This window comes from Bombyx mori, chromosome 15 (assembly GCF_030269925.1).
Source record: "Bombyx mori chromosome 15, ASM3026992v2".
NCBI classification, from domain to species: domain Eukaryota; kingdom Metazoa; phylum Arthropoda; class Insecta; order Lepidoptera; family Bombycidae; genus Bombyx; species Bombyx mori.
The window spans coordinates 363029-386078 of NC_085121.1; the positions used below are offsets into that span (position 1 = coordinate 363029).

Consider the following 23050-nt stretch of genomic DNA (forward strand, 5'->3'; position numbering starts at 1 on the left):
ATGAGTTATTTAATATTTTTAGATATTATTGATTCCATTAGTAAACATCTCAATGGCCTACCATTACTCTATTCTTATTATATATGATAAGAGAGTTTTGGCAGCAACCCGAGTGAAGCGTCACTTGAAGTTTTATTTTATTGTTTTTTTAATAGTTTATTGTGATGTATAATATATAAATTGGGTGTTGTTTTGTGTATTAAACGTCAATAATCGTTGTTCACGATTATTGAGGCATTGGAATAAAACTGTGGCTAGCATAGTAGTGACTGTTTTTTTTTTTCAAGATAAAAGGTCTGCGGAAATTCACGCTCACTCAATGTGCTATTCATCGAGTTGACGTCAAAGCTCCCAAAAAGCAATAAAAAGAGATATACCAGCTTTTTATTGAAAAAAAAAAATAACTACGACAGACTAGGCTGTATAGGCTACGCTCTTTGTCTGCTTATTGGCGAATTTAAAAACAACAACAACAATATCGCTGCCGGCTTCCGGATTTTCATTTCATTTTATTATTATTATTATTATGAGGATATAATAATAATAAAATGTACGTAAGTATTTCTAGCAACATTAACCACAATTAACTTATTGAATACTGTAAATGAGAGTGATTATTGATTTCGAAGAAAACAATGAACAACTTAATTTTAGCTGCAGAAAAAAACAGATTTCTCTTAAACCTGGGTGAGAATATAAAAATCGTTTTCTGAATATGAAACGATATTTGTTTGTCTATAAAATTAAGTTAAAACCATCATGACCCGACAACTTTTTTTAGGAGCCCAAACTCCCTAAGAAAATGGTCATTGTCCTTTAAGCTTAGTTCCTAGCTGTATCATTTCTAAAGTTCATAGCGAAAATACAACACTTAATGAGCCGGGAACGTTACAAATAAACCGTGAATTAATCACAGAGAAAAGTTGTTTTATATTTCACCTGCACGAACCAAATTCTAAAATATCACACGTTCCCTTGCAGGAGACAGCCTCGCGGCCCGCGGACTGCTGTACTCAGCGCAGTTCTGTTACTTGGCGGCGGAGGTCCCGTTCTCGCAGCACCCGCTGGCGCCGCTGTCCGCCGGCCCGCGCCCCCCGCCCCCCCGCCTGTCCCTGCTGCTGGCCGACCCCCGCGCGCCCTCCCTGCAACAGTTCGCCACCAACAAGGCGATCTTCGCTACAGAGATCTACGAATACGCTAAATCATTGAACCAGGACTACGTCATACCGGAGCTGCAGGTGAGACGCGCACCCTGCCCGGGGGGGGACCCAACGTTTCAGTCCAAAGAGCTTACAACAAGTATAATAAATGAATCATTATTTTCGTTATCAGGTTTACAAATTGTTGATAGCGGTTCGACTGACGGACTGCGGGCTGTACGAACGGGCACTGGGGTACACCGAGCGAGCCGCCCGCGCCGCTGCCCCCGCACCCCGCCTGGCTCGGGCGCTCGCCCTCCTCGCAGACAGGTACGTGTCGCCCTGCCCCCCCGCGCCGCTGCCCCCGCACCCCGCCTGGCTCGGGCGCTCGCCCTCCTCGCAGACAGGTACGTGTCGCCCTGCCCCCCCGCGCCGCCGCCCCCGCCCCCCGCCTGACTCGGGCGCTCGCCCTCCTCGCAGACAGGTACGTGTCGCCCTGCCCCCCCGCGCCGCCGCCCCCGCCCCCCGCCTGACTCGGGCGCTCGCCCTCCTCGCAGACAGGTACGTGTCGCACTGTCGCAATACCCCTTGACCCCCTAGAATTCAAAGTCAACAAAATGAATAAATCTCAATAAATGATCTAGGTTGAAGTACCACGACCCCGCTCTGCAAGACGACGCCCCCCTGGACGAGGGGGACAGCGGGGAGCCGTCCCCCCGCCACCAGCAGTGGATCGAGGACGTCAAGAACATCGCCAATATGACTGAGGTAATCATGTTATGTACAGGCTATGCCAACAGTATACGCGAGGACTCGTTCAGTTTAACGCAACAAAATGTTTAGTCAATGAAATGTCACTGCTGTTTGTGACAAGTTCGGTATCGCTTAATGTTCTGTAAATTAAAACTACAAAGTCGAGAACAGAAACAATTCAATGATAAATGATAATAAGAAAATATAAAAAACTCAACAATTCGCATCTAAATTCCTCACACGAAAATGTAACATTGCTACACACTGCAGGCGAGACCGTCGGGCGCGGCTAGTAATTAAAAAAATGGTGCGCGTGCAAACTTGGTGCACGTGAAAGAAGCGAAACTTCTTTTGCGATGTGTAGTATTGTGATTTTCTTTAATTTTCATCCTTAAATCGAGACGCTCTGTCTATTTTCTCACTAGCTAGCTAACGAACCTGTCGCAAGTTAAATTTTACTCTCAAAGCTCCTAAAGAAGTTTCACTTCAAAAAAAATATCGAAAAATATACCTTTTATCGTGATGATGTCTATGGTCAGTCAGAACCGATGATTAAAACATGATAAATAATCTTTTTGCGTTCCTGTAAGTTTGTCCTCAAGTGTATGCAATGAGACCTCCGCTGTTTGTGACAGAAAAAGATCTGGCCGTTCACATAGTGTTCGTACGAAAAAGGTGGTCAAAGCAGTAAGGGAAACAATTCGAAGAAATCCTGTCCAAGAGCAAAAGATTTTATCTCGGGAGATGAAGATACCACCTAGAACCATGTCGCGTATTTTAAAAAATGACTTAGGACTTACAACCTATAAGAGACGTACTGGTCATTTCTTAACTGATAATTTAAAAGAGAATAGGGTGGTAAAATCGAAACAACTAGGTCATAGAAAATTTTTGTTTCGGATGAGAAATTTTTTACAATTGAGCAACATTTTAACAAACAAAATGACCGTATTTATGCTCAAAGCTCTAAGGAAGCTTCCCAATTAGTCGACAGAGTGCAACGTGGGCACTATCCGACTTCAGTGATGGTTTGGTGGGGTATTAGCTATGAAGGAGTGACTGAGACATACTTTTGTGAAAAAGGTATCAAAGCATCGGCACAAGTGTATCAAGATACCATTCTTGAGAAGGTAGTGAAGCCCCTTAACAACACCATGTTCAATAATCAAGAATGGTCCTTCCAGCAAGACTCGGCGCCAGGTCATAAAGCTCGATCTACGCAGTCTTGGTTGGAAACGAACGTTTCGGACTTTATCAGAGCTGAAGACTGGCCGTCGTCTAGTTCCGATCTTAATCCGCTGGATTATGATTTATGGTCAGTTTTAGAGAGTACGGCTTGCTCTAAACGCCATGATAATTTGGAGTCCCTAAAACAATCCGTATGATTGGCAGTGAAATTTTTTCCCATGGAAAGAGTGCGTGCTTCTATTGATAGCTGGCCTCAACGTTTAAAGGACTGTATTGCAGCCAATGGAGACCACTTCGAATAAGCTTTTTATACTTCAAATTGTTTTATATTTATGTATTAAACTAACACACTGTAAAAGTAATAAATGTTATTTGCAATAGAATATTTTTTTTCCTTTGTCTCAGTTTTTGTGGCAAGACTAGGTATACATTAGAAACATTACTGTTTCTCAAAATTTTCAATAAGAGTACTGAAAAGAGAAAACTGATCTATTAAACCCTTCTCTAATTCATCTGGCTTGAAGTTTGGGTTTTTAATAGTTGTGTATTATATTGATTGATCGTGTTCATAAGTGTGCGCGTCCGTGTGTGCAGCCCGAGCCGCTGACGCAGCCCGGCACGCCGCAGCACGCCGCGCCGCCCGGCCCGCCGCCGCCCTGGCCGGACCAGGTACGGTGGGGTTCAGGGGGCTTAGTTGTCGCTCGCTGGCAACATTAACATTATTGTGAAATATTCAGATTTCCAAGTGAGTACCGTTACAGGCTCATCAGTACCAGCAGCCGCACATGCCCGGCTACCCCGAGCCCGTCGAGGAGACTCCCGACTACTCCGCGCAGTACTACACGCAGCCCCCGCCCCCGCCCCTACAGCCCCCTCACCTGCTGCCCCACGCCGAGCCCCACGACTCGGACCCTCCCGCCTACGCGGCGTACGGCGAGGACTGGCACCGCACCGAGGAGCACCACGCCCAGACATACGCCGACCCCTACTGGCAGGGAGACGCCGCCGGATATGGATACGGCGATGTAAGTACGCGTGTCATTTCAACTACGTCATAGCAGTTCATCACTTGTTAGATCTTGTATGACTTCATAGTCAAAACGATATAGTCGTTGGCCACCCGCGTACCCGACGTAGAGGATAGGGTGAGGTCCGGGTGACGGGCGGGAGCGGGGCGGGGGACGGGAGAAGGCTCCGCTGCCGCCCGTCCCCCAGTCGCTCCAGTACTAACGCGCATTGTGTGGGTGCACCAGTCGGGGCTGCGGCGCCGCCACCACCCCGCGCCCCGCTCCGCTCCCCGCCCGGCGCCGCGCCCCCCGCCCGGCCCCCTCGCGGCCGCGCGGGCCCCCCGCCGGTCGAGTGGCCGACTGAAGCCGCTCGTGTTCGGCGGCACATATCCCATCGACGAGCCGACCGGGCCGGCGGACCGCCGCGCCCTGCGAGCCACCATCGAGCGCAGCCTGGACCGCTTCGAGGAGATCCTGTCGCGGCGCGGGCCGCCCGGCGCCGACCTGGTGGCGCGCTACGTCGTGGCGGAACCGAGGACCTTCGACATCGACGAGCCCGTGTCGTTCGACTGACCGCCCCCGCCCCCGCCCCCGCCCCCGCCTCCGCCTATAAACGCACCCTCGCTTTACTTATCGATGCTCTGTGATAAATGTTGGATCTGATTTATTTTATATCATTACGAAATTTATTTTCAAATATATTATCAATGTCTTTAATTTGCAGCTTACTCTGTTTAGTGTTTATTTACACCGCGCGTTATCGCCCACATGTTTTATTATCATTAAATATTTAGATACAGATTCGTGTTCTCAATCACAAAATATGGAATCCCACTGTATGATCCTAATGATGAAATTACAGTAAAAAATCCCAAATGTAAATTTCGTCAGTCGCTTTTGTGATTTAGGTCCCGCGCCCGCCCCCCGCGCCCGTCCCCCCCGTCCCCCCCGTGCCCCCCGTGCAACCGTATCAATGTGTCACTAGCACCGCGCGGGGTGTCCGCTGCGCTAGGTACAGTGTCCGCGGGCGCTTGTGCTCGTGTGCTCGTGTTGTGCCTGATGTTTATTCACTGAATAACTGTTATAAGCCCGTCACATAAATAAATATAACTGAAATAGCTTAAGCTCTGTGTGGACATCTCGAAATGTAAAACCGACTACAGTATATTCGATGGCGAGTGGTTACCGTCGGTCGTACTAACACCGAAGGTATTGTCCAAAGGTCACCAAAGATCCGCTGCTTGTTTCGGCGACCGGCCTTACAATAGTTAACTTGAACATAAATCGTGATCATTAAACGACCATTATCTCACCTTTTTATTTTCAGTAAAAAATATTTAATTTTATATTTGAATATGATCGAGGTTTAAAGTAGACAATATCTCCGTCGCCTGTGACACCACCACCTGTGACAGTTGTCAAAAAGATGAAGTTTTCGTATTTACGTGTATGATCTATGGGTTTTGTTATGTACCCGCCGACGCACCGGCGCCGCGACACGCACACACACACACATTATTACTTCTATAATTTACCCTCGCACCTCCGACTTTCTCTTATTTTCGGTTTTGACCCCGTAGGAGTATCCAATTTATATTCAGAGTCCATAAAGCTTAAAATTTAATATAACTACATGTTACTAAGTACTTTCTGTATTCACTAATAATTAACTTTTAAATATTTTTTTAGTATGCGATTAACAGTTATCAAATTGTATCTATTGTACGATTTAACATTATAACAAATTAACATCAGATTGAGTAACGCTTGCTAGGCCCTGTCGGACTACAGTAGAAATCTTACCGGATAGATACATACGGGGACCCCTGTATTCGTGTCGTAAAGCATATTTGAAACTATAAATTTAAATAGAGTCAGTTTGTTAGGCTAATAGAGTAGGGTAGGAGGGTAGGGAGACACACCGCACACTCACGTGTGTGTGCGTGCCTACGTGACGCGGCGTCGGTGTGTGAGCGGTGTGCGTGTGTGCGGCAGGCGGGAGACGAGCGGCCCCGCATCAGGATGCCGGGAGCCGCCTACTCCTACGAGGAGGACAACCAGCCCGCCGCCGAGGTCAGTGCGCTCAACTGTACTACTCAATCGCACCGAAACATTAGTAGCACAAACTATTTTGTGTGTTTTTATTTTTAATTTTATATTAATGAATTATATCTGTAAAGTTCAATGAGCCCCGAACAACTAAATATTATACATACTCACCTAATTCTTATTCAAAGCTTATTAAATAATGTGAAGTTTGACGGACGAATGCTCTGAAGCAGTAATACGTTTCGGTTCGAAAGGCGGGGCAGCCGTTGTAACTATACTGAGACCTTAGAATTTATATCTCAAGGTGGGTGGCGCATTTACGTCGTAGATGTCTATGGGCTCCAGTAACCACTTAATACCAGGTGGGCTGTGAGCTCGTCCACCCATCTATGCAATAAAAAATAAATCAGTGGCTTTAACATTAACAGGCGACCGAGCGGGACACGGACACGCCAGTGACGAAAACGAAAAAACAAGAAGAAAAACAAAAAGACGACCCAACCAAGAGCGACGGGAAGAAGGGCGGCGGCTGGCTCGGCGGGATACTCACCAAGCTCTCGCTGCGGCCCCCCAACCAGATGATCCTGCCCGACGACAAGAACCCCACCGTGAGTCCGCGCCACCACGCGCCCACACTCATATAAACCTCTCTCTCTTCCGTAACGCTCTTACCTAGTTTATAAAGAAAATCAATATTCTTGTGTTTATCATTCAGTCATCTTTCAGTTTCAAAAGTAGCTATGGTCAATGAAAACATGGTTAATCTATTATAATAATGATATAAATAGGTAGTACACACAGTTAATGAGGAAAAATATATTAAAGTGTGAACATCCTCAGTTGACGAAAAAATAATTTTTGGCAAAGATATACGCACAAGACCTCAACAATGTGTCTTTCTTTCAAATTTAATGATATTCTACATATACTGTAAAACTTAAAATAGTAAGGTTTTATTTAGATATAGTGTTATTTGTCTAAAATAGAATATATATTCACATAATTAAATTTTGAAAATGACAACACTGCAAAGTAAACATATGTCTATCCATTCACGCTATGTATCATCATAGTTCACAGTCAGTAGTAGATTTGATTTTTAAAAAGATAACGAAAAAAAAATACATGGTGCAATTCACTAGTGGTAGAAGTGAAATCTTCCAAAATTAAAATACAATTATCCTAAACGTCTTAAAATTTTGTCATTAGTAAATAATTGTAAGGTAGCGCTCTCTGTGAATTGATATTTTAATTTCAAGTATAATCCTAAATTAAAATTCACTACAAGAGCTTTCATACACACGTTAGTATTAAAAAAATCTCACAGATGGCGCTGTATTAAATAGTATGTATATTTCTGTCTCATTCTTTTGTATTTGTGTCTCTTACCTGTCGTTTTTTCCGTTGATCCGGTTTGAAATCACGATTCTAAAGAAGTTTTCACTTCAAAAATATCACCCCAAATTAAATTAAAAAAATGTTGATAATAAATAAAGAAGTCAAAACGACCCCATCCCTAGCCCCGCATAAAATAAATAATATATTTATCTTTTATTTTTTAATCCACATTATATCTAAAGTCTACCACTCATTAGCTTAATGGCTTTAATAAAATAATTGCAACACTGGACATGTAAATACTTTATTCTCAACTTAACTTGTGAATGAATCAAATGGATCTTTAAATCAAGTACAAAATCCACTAAATAAAGATTTCAAATTATATTATTAGGTTCAAATATAACTTTGTATTTTTTTTTGTAAGTTTATTATTTTCTTTTATATCTATAATATGTATGTACATTTATATGTTTCCAAATATGTATGTTTATCACATTTATATAATTATTATAAATAAATTATATTTTTATTGCATTTGCCTTTTAATGTTTACTGGTATATTGTTGCGATAATGTTCACTATTGGTATACTTGGTGTACTAAAAGAACAGAATGAAATAGGTCTCTAAATTAATATCCTAGTAATGTACTTTGCATTACGCATCGAGAGTCGCAACGTGTGAGCCTACTTCGCTGACAAATATTTAAGCTCATTTTAAGTAAACACATAATCTTTTCCGTTTCGATGCTGGCGACACAATGCACCGTATAGTATTGTGTTTGTGTGATAGATCGTGTGGGACGAAGACAAGAAGCGGTGGCGCAATCTCGACGGCGACGTGGACGAGAACGACCAGCCCCCTCCCCCGCCCCCCAAGATGGCCGACATCGTCTCGCAAATTAGGTGAGTGTCCCGAGTGGCGCGCACGGCCAACTGGATACACTTCTGTAATTGTACTTATAAAAACTACGAATATGAATATATTTTTACAGGAGTATCTCCCCCCCGCTGCAACCCAACGGCGCCCCTCCCTCCGTCCCCCTCGCCGGCCCCCTCACGGCGCCGCCTTCCAATATATTCAAGATGCAGAAGGGACGACGTGAGTACTATGTACTGTAACTCTCTAATCTGAACGCACACCAATAACGTGTTCACGTCCTCGTGTCCTCGGGGAGAGGGCACGGGAGGTCGGCTGGTCGCGACAAAAGCGCACAACAGAACGGAATAATCTGAATCTATTAAAGAAAATTATCTTTTAAAAAAGACATCCCTAACAAGATATCCGTCTGTTTTGTGGAGTGGCCGTCACAGAAAACAAGATATTTGACAGATGCCTGAATATCGCTAACGACATTTTCAAGATAAGCTTACTTAAACACAAGTTCCGAACAACAACATTCGGGCCGTCGGTCTACCTAGCAAAGACATTCGCTCGGTTGAAGATCTTCCCTCTTTAACCTCCAGAGAGTTGAGCGCTGAATGTATTGTTTCCAGATATAAAGAACTCATACGTGGACGTGTTTAACCCGGGGGGGACGGCGGCGCGCCCCCCGGCCCCCGCGCCCGCACCCCCGCCCCCGCCCGCGCCCGCCCCCTACAACAACTACTTCGTGCCGGCCCCCGCGCTGCAGGTAACACGACTTCAGGGAACAAACGTAGTGTCACCTAATCCCAAATTACAGTTAACATTTTAAGATTTGTCTTTAGTTTAATTGACAGCGTTGTTAAACAGTACAGTAATACATCGGCCACACAGCTATGCGGGATCTTACAGTCTTCAAATAAAGTTCAGTAGTGTAGTGTTGTGAGCCAGCCCGGGCAGGTACCGCCGACTTGGATATCTCTGTCGCTACGCAGTGATGCGTTCCAGTTGTAATGAAATTGCATTAAGCTATTCTTTCTAACTTCGACTTCATGTGTCATGGAGAGTGGCGGCGTGCACGTCGCGATGTCTATGCTCCGATAATCACTTAACGCCAGGAGAGTCATGAATATATTTGAGCTATTCCACTCAAAAATTAAATATTACTAGCTCAGCATTACACCACAAGAAATTAATAGAAAATAATGTAGAATTAACCAAAACTCATTAAATATATTTTCCTCCAGAACGCCCATTTGTCAATATCCCTACCCCCGTCCCCGACCCCCCGCCGGCGCTCCCCCCAGGTACGACCCCAAGCGAATAGTTTTGAGTTCGCCCAATGCAAACCTTTTACAACGTGAAATAATTATTTTCCAATTTTGCTACCGTCATGCGGCACAGCAGGAGGAGGAGCTCCCGAACGGCCTCTAGCGGGCGCCGCCGCGCGCCGGTAACTATGCACCGCATACACTTGCTTACTAGGGATGCTCCGATACCGTCAAAGTATGGATACCTACTCATTTCGATAGTACTCAAATCTTTTTTCGATACTACTGACATTGAGACATTGTTGCACCGAGTATGTATGATACCGAGTATGTATCGCAAGATTGATTCGATGCTATAAATACTTGTTATCAAATCAAAAGTATCGAGTACCTACTCATATTTACTAGTATCGGAATATCCCTATTGCTTACTAACCGACTTGACTGGGCCGCTCCCTGCAGCGTGCAATGTCTGCCCGCCGCGCTCACCGCGCTCTGCGAACAGACACCTTATTTACAGTGCGATCGATGATGGATGCGAGACCCGACGCCGCGACGCCGGAGTGCGTGGAGCACGGGCTTACTATAATTATCAATTTCAGAGCGGAGTCTACGATCCCGCGCAAGCCGGCAGCGACGAGCAGTACCGCAGCGGCATCTAGGCCTGCGCCCCCCGAGACAGTCGGCGCACGAGCGTTGGAGCCTCCATAAACTTATCTTAGTTGAACTTTGTAACGTCGGCGAGCCGGCCGCGCTCCGTGCCGGGTCGGGGTCGTGTCGTGTCGGGATCGTGTCGTGTCGCTTCCAATTCGCCTTCTTGGCTGAACGTCGGAGATTTAACAAATATGTTTCGACGATCGATTTACAAATGACCGCCACATTCGATTGTTTTAACTAAAATGAGTTTGTGAGATGCGAATCGAACAGAACTGTGAAACTTAACGAGTTGTCGAACGATCGAGTCAGATCGAGAGAGCTAGCCGACTAACTCGACATTAGTTGCGGCTTAGTGCCGATTGTTGACACATTTACACGGGCCATAGACTTGAGATGCACACTTTAAAACTCCGACAAGTATATGTCGTGGCGAGAGAAAAGAGGGCGTTGTTGTCCGCGGGCGCTAGTTTAAAGTCCATCGCAGGATACACATTAACTTTCATCGCACGATCTTAAATCTGTGGTCGCTGAGAATGTTCTACCCTAAAATTGTTCTAAATCTGTATGTTTATGAATAATTGAAATGGCAAAGGACCCTAGATTTTGTAAAATACAAATGAAGTATGGAGTTGTAGTTATGTTGGACTAAACTATGACGTGACAGCAGCTCATAGCGTCACAATATTCCGCGATGTATGTTTATGGTCGTTTGTACCGGACGCTTGTAGCGTATTGTAAGGTAACTCAATAGAATTTTCCATTCAATGTATAATTCAATTAATTTAATTAGGTCGATGAGAAATCGTATTATTATTACTATTATTATTATTAAATTCCTATTCAATATTTTCTTTATTTCTTTTCATTGCATAATTAAGACGGTTGTAGATTTTGGTTTAATTTTAATAAATAATATTTTTGAATATGTAGTATAGTTATGTTATCAATGGATGCAATGATCGGTTGGTGTTACTGCAGTCTTTTCTTTTCTTCTATCAGCCCTTCGAGCGTATCAACTTTTATTGTTTCTTCCACATCGGCGGCAGTAGCAGCTAGCAGTACGCTGTACCATAGACATAGACAATAAACTCTAGAATTCAACTGTCTTTATCTGTCAGGTTTTGTAAAAAGTTTGCATGTACAGAATGACAAATGAAATATGTAAATTGTCGAAATGCCTTAGTAAATGTTAGTTAAAACCGTTTAAAGGTGTATTTTTGTTTTATTTTGTCTGTATATTTGCAAAGAACTAACGAAGAGAAGAATTTGACATCATGGAAATATATCGGAACTGTATTATATATAAAAACTTACGGGAAAATATTTAATATACTTATGTTATGTATGCTTATATTTGTAGTTTTATTAGACCATTTTCTAATAATTTTAATATTTTACCTATCTTAATGATTGTTGTGACATGTACGGTTTCCTAATTTACAAATTGTTACAACACCACGTAGAACATCGCCGGAATTTGGTCATATTTAGAAATGCCTGGTACTAAAGAACGGCTGTGTTCAGATAACATTATTTCCCTGAGATTTTTTTATGTACTTATTATAGAACGAATTTAATAAGAGAGAAATTTAACTAAAATAATAGTTTAAAATATAATACATCTCTGAATTGGGAAGTCCTCCACCATATCACATACCCATTATCCACCATAATCACAAATAACATATTCCCACGATAACTGGAGAAAATGCAAAATCGATTTTTTTTCTAATTTACTTAGCTTTTAAACACTAATTACATATCGGTAATGGTAGCACTATTGACGCGTGTATAACAAATGAAATCAATATTTAATTGTAGTTTCGTTATCTTCAATTTCAATTTCGAGAGCAGCAATAATCTGCAGCGCCGCGGCCGTCAGGACACCCACCACGTACGCCGCCATCACCAGGGAGCACGCCAATAATGCTTTGTTCATTAATAATAATATGTTATGATTGAGTCCACAAGTAGACATTGATAAGATTTGACAACCAATCAAATTGTAATAGAGAGCAATAACTAGTCTCCGATTCTCTTTGCAAGTTATTGGTTTGTGTTTATACTTCGTGAAAAAGGTTACAATGATACAAATTAATGTTGCGTTTATAAATTTCAAGGGTATTTAATTTATATACATAATTATTGTTTATAATAGGTTATAAAGCCGTACTAATATCGGGCGATGCGACTACGGCAGCAACAGCTATTAGGTAGGCACGAATTTTCTAATGAAATGTGTACCTACTGTACTTTATGTTCACGAAAATACATAGGTACTTGATAAATGTTCACGAGACTTCCATATCAAAGAATTATTATATCGTGAAATAAAATAAATATTCGCAAAAATTGGCGGCAGGACGTCTTATAAATCCGGACGGGTAAGTATCACTACTTTAGATATAGAAATGTAAATTAATAAAATATTTTTTATTCTTATAAAATATAATTGAGATAAAACAATTAAGTAGCAAAAACAGCACAAATCTCTTTAAAACACGTTACCACTGTAATTTAATCGCCGCATAATCATCGAATCACGAATGACAATACTCGCACGCGACTAGCTCCTCGTGTCACGCGCCTGCTCCTACTCCGCGCCGCGCACTTTTAACGGTACCTACATTGTCGATTTTTCAACGAAAACGCGATCCCATTATGTAGTTATTTTGCTCACCATGTTTTAAATATGTATACCAATCAAACCCACTGCATATAGACATGTTTTCTCTGCTGATGAATTATGAAATCTTGCTGATCAAATAGTTATTTTGTGGACTGAATATTTATTATTCAAGCTCAAGTTATTGTAAGCTGCCTATTTATGATTTAATCTTTGACCTTTATCAAAAATATTTCGGAACAAGGATTGCTGCCTGATTTTTTTAATTGCAAACAAAATTTTTGTATGCTGGCCAAATTATTTCTATGCTGTTTTTTTGTGGCTCACCAAATTTTATAATTGCTAAACATTTAATTCTTCTCATATAATTTTACAACTTTGGCTTAGTACACGAGGCAACGCAAATCCAATAAGAAATGATTACTTTAATTTTATAAAAATAGGGTAAAACCCCCAGAAGTTAGCCCCGCACCAGTACTCAGCCTTTATAGGTTTTATTTTGGTATAAATAGTGTTGAAATGGACTTACACCATTGAAATAACGTTTAATCAAATCTATGTTCTCTTGTTGGTTACTGTGCACATCTAAGAACCGATAGCGTGACAGGTTGATCCTCTTTACTCGTTCATTTCCACTGCCGCCAACGAAAGGACAGGATGTGTCACTTTTGCTATTTTTTTCGTAAGGAAACGTGTTCGAGGTTTTGGTAAGTTTTTCTATGAATTTGTTGTAATTGCTGGTAGATTTTTATGTTATGTTGTTGTATAATGTTTTTTCTACGATAACATTGAGCATTAGATGCATTTTATATGTTTATTTCGTTTCAATTTAGGGGGCCGACTTCTGGGTTACGATTTGTTAAGGTTGATCCAGAAGTCAGCAGCAAGGGGCTGACTACTGGTTTTTTACGATTTTCTTAGAATTCGTCGAAATTAACACAGAGAATAGTCCTTGTTATTTGCTTTGGATTGAATATAACTCTTAGATGACCAAAATATTATTTTACCAGTAGTCAGCCGTGTATAAAAGTAAAATATATGCTGAGGGCTGACTAATGGACTATTAACTCCTATAGTCGGCCGTTAGTTCTATTGTGTAATATTGAACTTTAATGCATTTTAATAAGGATCAAGTTAAAATCTTATATTCTAGAGTTTCATAATGTCGAAACGACCAATCCACCAGTACAAAGAAGAGCAGTTGTCATAGGCTATGGCCGCGATCAGAAACGGGATGAAGATTAGAGAAGCTAGTCGAGTTTTTAGCGTACCACGAGGGACTCTATAAGATCGCCTGCATTTAAGAGTCCCAGAAGCACCTCGTAAAATGGGATCAGACTTAGTACTTACCAAAGACGAAGAAACTGCCTTGAAAGACTGGTGCATTGCTTTGGCAGAATGTGGCTTCCCTTTAAATGTGATGATCCTTTATACCGTCCATAATATTACTTCCCAAGAAAACAGACCTAACCCATTTGTAAATAATAGGCCAGGGAAGAAATGGAACTCATTTCTTAAACGAAATCCGGAGTTAAGAGAATCAAAATCGCTATCGATGTTTTAAACAGAGCAAAGAATATGGTCGGTACTGAAAGCCTAAATTCTACAGTAAATTCAATTAGCCAGGCCGTCCAAATCTATACCTCAAGTTCTATTGATTCTAAAAATAGCGTCAGAATCAGTTGAAATTCTTCATGTTAGTTTTCCAATTATAGGGGATTGCACATTGGACAATAATTTCATTAATTTAACCGAAAGTGAAGTACCCTTAAATGACTTCAAATTCATAACAGACTTTGAAGTCTTGCAAGAAAGTCATGAAGTCCAGGAAACAGGAGCATCTGAATTTAATACGCAAGAAGATATAAACTGCGCCGAAGCATGTTCATGAACCGAAAAAGAACGAAATATTGATTAAAAAGCAGAAAAGAATGAAAGCTAAAAAAAGACTGAAGAAGAAAGACAAAAGAAGGAAGAAGAATTACAAAAAAGGAAAGCTCAAAAGTTTTTGATGTCCAAAAAAGTATAAGTAAGAAGAAAAGTACGACATGCACAGTAAACAGAATAAGATGCGATTCGTGTGAAGAGGAATTGACTAATGACACAGATATAAACGTCTTAAAAAATATTGGTTGTGACAATTGTCTTGCGTGGTATCATTTAAAATGTACTATATTTTCAAGTGAAGACTATGAAAATGTCTATAATAAAGAATTTGTATGTCCAACGTGCAATAATAAGTAAAAGGCTGACTATTGGGTAAGACATGGCTGACTTGTGGAGAAATGAGGCTGACTACCGGTAAAAAGTGCCATATTTTGTTTAATATTGATTTTTTATATAATTCTAACAAATTAAAAAAAAATTGTATCTCTTTAGTAAAAATAATAAACAAACTTTCTGTAAAAAATTTTTTTTTCGTTTAAAGTCTTTTATTTTTAAAAATACAGGTGAATCAAGTTAAGAATCCCACTAAAAGGCTGACTACTGGGTATTTTACCCTAGTTTATCTTGCTATGTGACTGTATATTTTTGTTTTTTTTTTATCTATATCCAACTTATGTTAACCAACATTAATAACACAAAAAGCTAAACAACAACACACTAGGTACCTTACTAGACAAGAAGCGGCAGATTATTGTAATGATTTTTATTTTGGTGATTGAAATTACAAACCATTAATAGGTACTGCATGAAAATAGTGATAAACTGCTCGTTATAAATATAAACATTGCTGATAACTAGTTCAGATTGGTTGGTACCGGTGTCCCGTTGGCAGTTTGGGAAGCATGCAAAACAAGAATACGACGCATGTCATTTATTTCCAATAATAAAATCGATCCAATCCCTAAGCATGGCTATATTGACGTAAATCTGAGGGTCGCAGGAGACGCCACACTGCTGATTGTCGCTCATGACGCCAAGGAGCAAGGATTCGGACAGCAGCGGTGTCCCCGCACAGTAGTTGCAGGGTGCATTTCTACTCCATAAGACCCCTGCACACAGCGCTGACCGTCCACATCCACCCTGCAACAAGGCCGAGCCGCTCTGCAGATGGCGGAGTGACCATGTGTCATCTGTACTGCGGCACTGACGGGTTGAGAGATTGTACACATATGCTTTGTGCAGTCTGTGACCTGATAGACTTTTATCAATTGTCCTATAAAATGGATAGGCACTTTAACATTATATTATTCCAACTTTATTTTAGGTAAATAAAATAAATGTATAATTATTTATTTACCTTAATGGACCAAATCCAAGCATAGTGAAACTTTCACCTACAGTAATCAGAAAATAATCAATAATATTTGGTAATTCCACTGGAAACCTTGAACCAGATGTTAAGCTATCCTCGCTCTTTAGAACACTTAGGTCATAACTCTTGTTCCCATTCTGGTAAAACGGGTGTACTTGCACATCTGACAGAGTATGTATCTGACCTTTCTTCTCCAGCCCATAGTCTTCCAACATCACAAAAGAGTCCAGGGAATCCAGTTCTTCAATTGCATCTATACAACTGGCAGCAGTTATTGTCCAAAATTCTGAGATTATAGTGAGTATGCAGCCAAAAATTATGTCTTTCGGAGGTTTAAATTTTACTAAAGCCAAGACATGATTATTAAAAGAATCTTCTGCATATTCTCCATCAAATTTTTTGTCCTTTCCTAAAATATCTGATATTGTATCAGGTGTGGATTTAGCCTGAGAAATGTTAAGTTTACCAGATTGAATTATTCCTAATTCATAAAATGAACTCTCAGTTTGATTATATTCAAAGAAACGCATTGTAGGTCTAGTCTTTTTTGAGGGTTTCCAAGTGCACTCAATACCCGGTGGAAATGTCTTATGTGTTGTTTGCTTGTAATACTTTGTTTGGTCCGGGATTATGGCTGGTACAGTTGTCTCATGTCTAAAAGTGGTGGATGTATTCACATGTTCGTTTACATTCCTACTCGCACATGCTAAGAAGTGCTGTACTAAAAAGGTCAGGCTTGTGACTAATATAATCAAGAATACAGCTTCTAACAATGAAAGACAAATTTCAGGTTTTGTGAATGATTTACACCATCTTTTGAGTTCTTTAAAACAGAAAACACACATTATTTAAACATGACAAGTTATAGAACAGGACATGGCCCTTTAGATTGTACAATATTCAGAGGTGTCCATAAAGTTTAAGTATATTCCTTCTCATTGTTCATTATTCTCAGGATTCTTATATTTGAAGCAAGCTTCATAAAAAAAATGATTAGATTTAAGTTAATTATATTTACTAAATGTATTTAGTCATTAAATTACATATTATGTTAGCTAACGCTAAGTAGTCAAATAGAATTATTTAAACAGATAGGTTTATAATTATTAATTTTACCATCAGACTCAATTTTGTTTCCTACATTGGTTTATAATTATTCATTTTACCACTCAGCTTTTGTATCAGACTCAATTTTGTTTCCTACAGTGTATGGTTTCCGGAAAGGTCTATCTCTACAGCCGAACCTTAACTGTCCTGATTCTTTGCGGCCACCAAACCCACCGCCTAAGCGTCGAGGCTTCCATCCAGGAAGTCGTCGTTCAGCTTCCCGCTCTACAATTATCTCTGAACCATCTATGTATTCTAAGTGCATCTCTCTTAGTGCCTTTTCCATACAACTGTACTTTTCATATTCTACAAAAGCATACTGCTTCGATTTTCCTGTGACAAGATCCCTTACGAGACGACAGTGAATGATTTTACCGAATTTTGAAAATTCCGATTCGATAGTTTCCTAAAAGTGTAATAATAAGTTTATATTAATTGATATTTAACAATGTGTTGAGTAATTGTGGAATTATAGATGGATACAGACCTGTGGTGTCCTAGGGTTAAGTCTCCCTATAAAGATGGTATGATTTGGGTTTCCCTTTACCCTTTTATTGGGGATGTATTCAGAGTAAATAGCACGTAATATTGCTCGATCATGAGGCTCTACGTCTGTACCTATTCACAAAATATAATTTAAGCATACAATTTAAATACTGTTTCCAGAATTTATTTATAATTGGAGAAAAATGCAGTTTTACCATCAATAGAACCAATTTTTATTGGATCGTATTCTGTGGCATATTTTTTAAAATCTGTTTCGCCGTCCTTGGTCATTTTCTACTTTTATATCAAAGTAAAATGAAAAACATTTATTTCTGAAGTGAAACTGATTTAAAAAAATTATTGACTCTTGTTTAGTTGTAGTCAGTGGAGTCATCTAGTCATAGTTATAGTAGCTATTTAATAACATATTACAATTTAATTAATTTTAAACTTAGTTATATATTTATTTATTTAGTTTCACACATGCCATAGGTACCTAGGTAGGTATTTTTAATTAGACGAAGTCAACTGACGTTTAATGTGCTGTCAGTTTTTGATTAAATAAAAATAGTGTTGTGACAAAGTGAATGATTGAAAAAACTCCTGAATTAATGAAATTGTCTAGTGAATAGATAGTGTGCCGAACTGCCGATATTGGGTACGGGGTTCGAATTTTAGCCATGCTTTGTATATACCAACCAGTTTTCGACGATTATGTTCCTATAGTATCTACCTATACTAAATAGCGAGTGTTTTAAACATTAAGGAAAACATAACGAGGAAGCTTGTAAGACTGTCCTATTTTCAATACATCATATAGTTGAAACTATAGATGTATAAAATATAACAATTATAGGTAGGTAATGAAAATAAAAAAAAAACTGATTGTAGTTACATACTACTAGTAACATATATTGGAGCACTTTAATACAATTTTATTCGGCCCACCTGTCCTGGTGAAACTGGAAAGGCCTCCGGGCTACCAGTAATACTTCAATCATAAAAAAAAACAATTTTATTGTAAAATAGAGATAATATTTTATAGTTTGAAATGATTAACTCTTCTCGGCTCATTGTTCATTCATGTGATTGAACGAGAACTGAACGCATCACTATTACTTTAAATATAGCAACATTATTTTACAAAGTGACATTAGCTACTGTCAGCTAGCTTCGTCTAATTTTTTTTAAGGGGTTTTATGACCTGGTAACTGAGACCTTTAAGTCATGTCTTATTTTAATTCATATTCTTATTTTTATGAAAAATGATGAAAGGAAATGAGATGATACGGGATGAAATATAATCTCAGTAAAATGGTGGTCATTTACTAAGATTTTTTCAGTGGACTTTTTGGAGGATCCCGAGAAGTTACGTCCAGCGGCTTTGTTTCATTTTCCCACATTTGTGCACTTTCACATATATTAAACAACTAATAAACCACCACTATTACACATTTAAACCCAAAGAAACACTAAATAGACAAAATAAAACAAATCACACAACTTCACTCCTCGCGTTCCCGCCAAAAAGTCCTCTTCTGCTTCGTCTAATTAAAAATACGACTATAGGTACCTATGGCATTTGTTTTTGAACTTCTTTTTTTTTTGTACCTACTTATTACCTCCATGGATAGAACTTAATAAGTGTAGGTATTATCTATGATCCATAGACAATACACTTAATATTTAAGTTAATAGAGTCATAAACTAGAAATAATACGAGTGCCGTATCATCATCATCATCAGCCTTTATCTGCTCACTGCTGGGCATAGGCCTTCCCCAATGCCTTCCACATAATGCGGTCCTCCGCCTTCCGCATCCAACGACCTCCCGCCATGCGCACTAAGTCGTCAGTCCACCTGGTTGGAGGACGCCCCACGCTCCTGGTACCCATCCGTGGCCTCCATTCGAGGACTTTCCTCCCCCACCTGGCGTCGCTGGCTCGACAGATGTGACCGGCCCATTGCCACTTCAGCTTGCTAACTTTGAGAGCTATGTCGTCGACTTTGGTTCTCCGTCGAATTTCTTCGTTCCGGATTTTGTCCCTTAGAGAAATACCGAGCATAGCTCTCTCCATCGCCCGATGTGCGACTCTTAACTTATGGGCCAGCCCTGCCGTCAGTGTCCAGGTTTCCGCGCCGTATGTCATCGCGGGGAGAACGCATTGGTTAAAGACTTTTGTCTTCAGGCATTGAGGAATTTGCGAGGTGAGGATTGCACGGAATTTCCCAAATGCCGACCAACCCAGTCGTATGCGTCTCTCAATCTCTGTATTGAAGTTACCCCGGCCAAGCTGGATAGCTTGACCGAGGTAGACAAAGTATTTTACCTCTTCAATGACTGCATTCGAGATGGTAACTTGGCCCGGGACGATTTTATCATTGAACATGACTTTCGTCTTGTCAAGGTTCATCCGCAGTCCCACGCATCGGGAAGCAGCATTGAGATCGTTGAGCATACGACTGAGGTCCTCCAGCGATTCCGACATTAAGACTGTCATCGGCAAATCGAAGGTACTTATGATATGTACTCTCCGTTGACGTTGATTCCACATGTTTTCCAGTCCAGCGTCTTGAAGACATCTTCAAGTGCAGCGGTGAACAGCTTCGGAAATATATACCTAGTCAGGTCATAAGTATTGTCACACAGTAAAAACTTTTCTTTTAGAATGCTGGCCACAAAAAAGTTTATTGAATTCGAATTTCGAATTGTTCATGAAAATAAAAATAGTATACATTTAGAATTTTACTCATTTTTAAATATGGAGTGGACGCTTAAAGAAGACCGTATTGCAGTTATTGCGTTGCATCGTTGCGGTTACGCGCCAATTCAAATTTTTAACATACTGAAAAATTTGAATATAACCAAAAGATTCGTTTATCGTACCATCAAACCATACAATGAAGACTCTAGTCTAGATGACAGGTCAAGAAGTGGTCGCCCTCGGTCTGTTAGGATTCCAGCAGTGATAAAAGCTGTGAAGGCGCGAATTCAAAGAAATCCCAAACGTAAGCAGAAACTGTTGGCCCTTCAGATGGGGTTAAGCAGAACCACGGTGAAAAGGGTGTTAAATGAAGACTTAGGGCTTCGGGCATATCGAAGAAAAACAGGACATCGTTTGAATGCTCGTCTAATGGACCTGAGACTGAAGAGATGCCGCGCTTTGTTGAAGCGGTACGCGGGAAAAAAATATCGGGAAATTCTTTTTTCGGATGAAAATTTTTTTAACGTAGAAGAGAGCTACAACAAAAAATATTATAAGGTGTACGCACACAGTAATGAAGAAGCGAGCAACCGTATTCCGCGTGTCCAACGAGGTCATTTTCCATCCTCGCTCATGGTATGGTTGGGAGTTTCTTATTGGGGCTTAACAGAGGTACATTTTTGTGAGAAAGGTGTAAAAACGAATGCAGTTGTGTATCAAAATACAGTCCTGACGTACCTTGTGGTACCTGTTTCTCATACCATGTTCAATAACAGACACTGGGTATTCCAACAAGATTCGGCGCCAGTTCATAGAGCGAAGAGCACACAAGACTGGCTGGCGGCGCGTGAAATCGACTTCATCCGGCACGAAGACTGGCCCTCCTCCAGTCCAGATTTGAATCCGTTAGATTACAAGATATGGCAACACTTGGAGGAAAAGGCGTGCTCAAAGCCTCATCCCAATTTGGAGTCACTCAAGACATCCTTGATTAAGGCAGCCGCCGATATTGACATGGACCTCGTTCGTGCTGCGATAGACGACTGGCCGCGCAGATTGAAGGCCTGTATTCAAAATCACGGAGGTCATTTTGAATAAACTTTAGTGTCATAAGAATCTATGTTTTGTTAAGTTCATTTTGGTATATAAATGGTTACATAATGAATAAACTTGTTTCAATTATTTTACATTAAACACGTGACAGAATTTATGACCTGACTATGTATATATATTTTTTTTATTGCTTAGATGTTAGATATAACATCTCCCTGTCGGACAGCCCGCTGCAGCTTGATAGGTCTAGACTGGCAATCCTGGATTTGTACGGTCATCGTCGCGGCTTCGTATAAATTATATTCTGTAGACTTTTGTATAATCTGTCTGAGGGTGTGAATATGGTCTACGGTATTGTAACCCTTTTGAAACCCAGCCTGCTCCGGTGGCTGCCATTCATCAAGCCTTCGGGCGAGACGATTAGTAATGACCCTAGAAAAGAACCTGTAGACGTGGCTCGAAAGAGATATCGGTCTATAGTTCTTCAACAAAGTTTTATCACCTTTCTTGAAGAACAACACGACCCGACTCCTTGTCCACGCCAATGGTGTAGTCCCGTTGTGTATGACGGAATTGTACAGGCTCCGTAATTTCTTCAGGATAGGAACCCCTCCGGATTTCAGCAGCTCCGTAGTAATTCCATCTTATATATAAGAGTGCCGTATACTGATCCGTAATTCCGTAGACTGAGCAGTTTCTGTAGTTTAATATCACAGTCACAGTTAGTATGATAGGAAAGAAAATATATTTTTGTTCCCACAAAGTCGTTTGTTTTATTATAATTTACTTTACCTACCTACTATCTAAGATACTTATATGAAAACATATTTAAGCAGGTATAAAAAAGTCGAGTAATCTGAAATTGATTAAGATATGAAATTGAATGCATAAATGTATATAATATATATTAAATATTAAACGCATAATATTAAACGTTTTAATTAAAAAAAATATTAAATTTAAAAAATATATGAATTCAAACAGCATCATCACTCAGATTCCCGCCAAAAAGTCACTACCATGAATTACCGACACCTGTATTCTTCAAGAATGACTATCTACTATAGATTTTACACTAATGTAGCTGTATCGCAATCAAAATAGGCATGATGATCTCCGAATAGGGAGAATTAAAACTTTGTTCAATGAAACCCGTTGAAGACATAAGTAGGCAAGTTTACTGAAAACAAGAATCGGTTTGTCACATATAGCCTTATCTCTAATAAACTCTCTCGTATATAACTTCTGAAGTAAAACGGTTTTAGAAACTAAAACGGTGTACGGTTCTCTACACCTAGTCAAAGTTTGGCGAATCAGGTCACGACGAAAGGAAGACCTTCCACCGAGCGGGTGTACTTGCTCGGTAGACCAACGGTCCGAATGTTGAAGTTCGGAACATATATTTTTTTTCAAGCTTTTCATGGATGGACGTACTCACAGTCCACCTGGTGTTAAGTGGTCACTGGAGCCCATAGAGATCTACAACGTAAATGCCGCCACCCGCCTTGAGATATGAGTTCTAAGGTCTCAGTTTAGTTACAACGGCT

At 40.3% G+C, this 23050-nt stretch overlaps 3 protein-coding genes across 11 annotated transcripts in view; 1 reads left to right on the plus strand and 2 right to left on the minus strand.

Annotated features, from left to right (window-relative positions):
• LOC101745679 (uncharacterized) overlaps positions 1-15303 on the plus strand; it is a 32277-nt gene extending 16974 nt beyond the window's left edge. For 4 of the 9 annotated variants that reach the window (XM_038015807.2, XM_062672362.1, XM_062672366.1 and 1 more), the window contains 12 exons: positions 982-1238; positions 1333-1469; positions 1784-1907; positions 3654-3749; positions 3842-4105; positions 6083-6160; positions 6565-6744; positions 8268-8380; positions 8470-8576; positions 8972-9108; positions 10213-13600; positions 14047-15303. In XM_038015807.2, the coding sequence (XP_037871735.1) occupies positions 982-1238; positions 1333-1469; positions 1784-1907; positions 3654-3749; positions 3842-4105; positions 6083-6160; positions 6565-6744; positions 8268-8380; positions 8470-8576; positions 8972-9108; positions 10213-10272 (1553 nt within the window). In that variant the 3' untranslated portion in view covers positions 10273-13600; positions 14047-15303. Of the gene's footprint in view, positions 1-981; positions 1239-1332; positions 1470-1783; positions 1908-3653; positions 3750-3841; positions 4106-4333; positions 4889-6082; positions 6161-6564; positions 6745-8267; positions 8381-8469; positions 8577-8971; positions 9109-9743; positions 9793-10212; positions 13601-14046 lie in introns of those variants that run through there. The other 5 variants (XM_062672363.1, XM_062672364.1, XM_062672368.1 and 2 more) reach the window with 3 other exon arrangements.
• A 393-nt stretch (positions 15304-15696) lies between these two features.
• On the minus strand, positions 15697-17017 carry LOC134198685 (serine protease Hayan-like). The gene is made up of 2 exons (XM_062672371.1): positions 16138-17017; positions 15697-16053 (listed from the first exon to the last, which is right to left on the minus strand). Exons 1-2 carry the CDS (start codon positions 16995-16997, stop codon positions 15708-15710), a joined length of 1206 nt encoding a protein of 401 aa, XP_062528355.1. The 5' UTR covers positions 16998-17017; the 3' UTR covers positions 15697-15707.
• A 128-nt stretch (positions 17018-17145) lies between these two features.
• Positions 17146-18303, minus strand: LOC105842008 (U11/U12 small nuclear ribonucleoprotein 35 kDa protein). The gene is made up of 3 exons (XM_038015814.2): positions 17961-18303; positions 17747-17877; positions 17146-17665 (listed from the first exon to the last, which is right to left on the minus strand). Exons 1-3 carry the CDS (start codon positions 18034-18036, stop codon positions 17315-17317), a joined length of 558 nt encoding a protein of 185 aa, XP_037871742.2. The 5' UTR covers positions 18037-18303; the 3' UTR covers positions 17146-17314.
• Positions 18304-23050: the final 4747 nt, after the last annotated feature.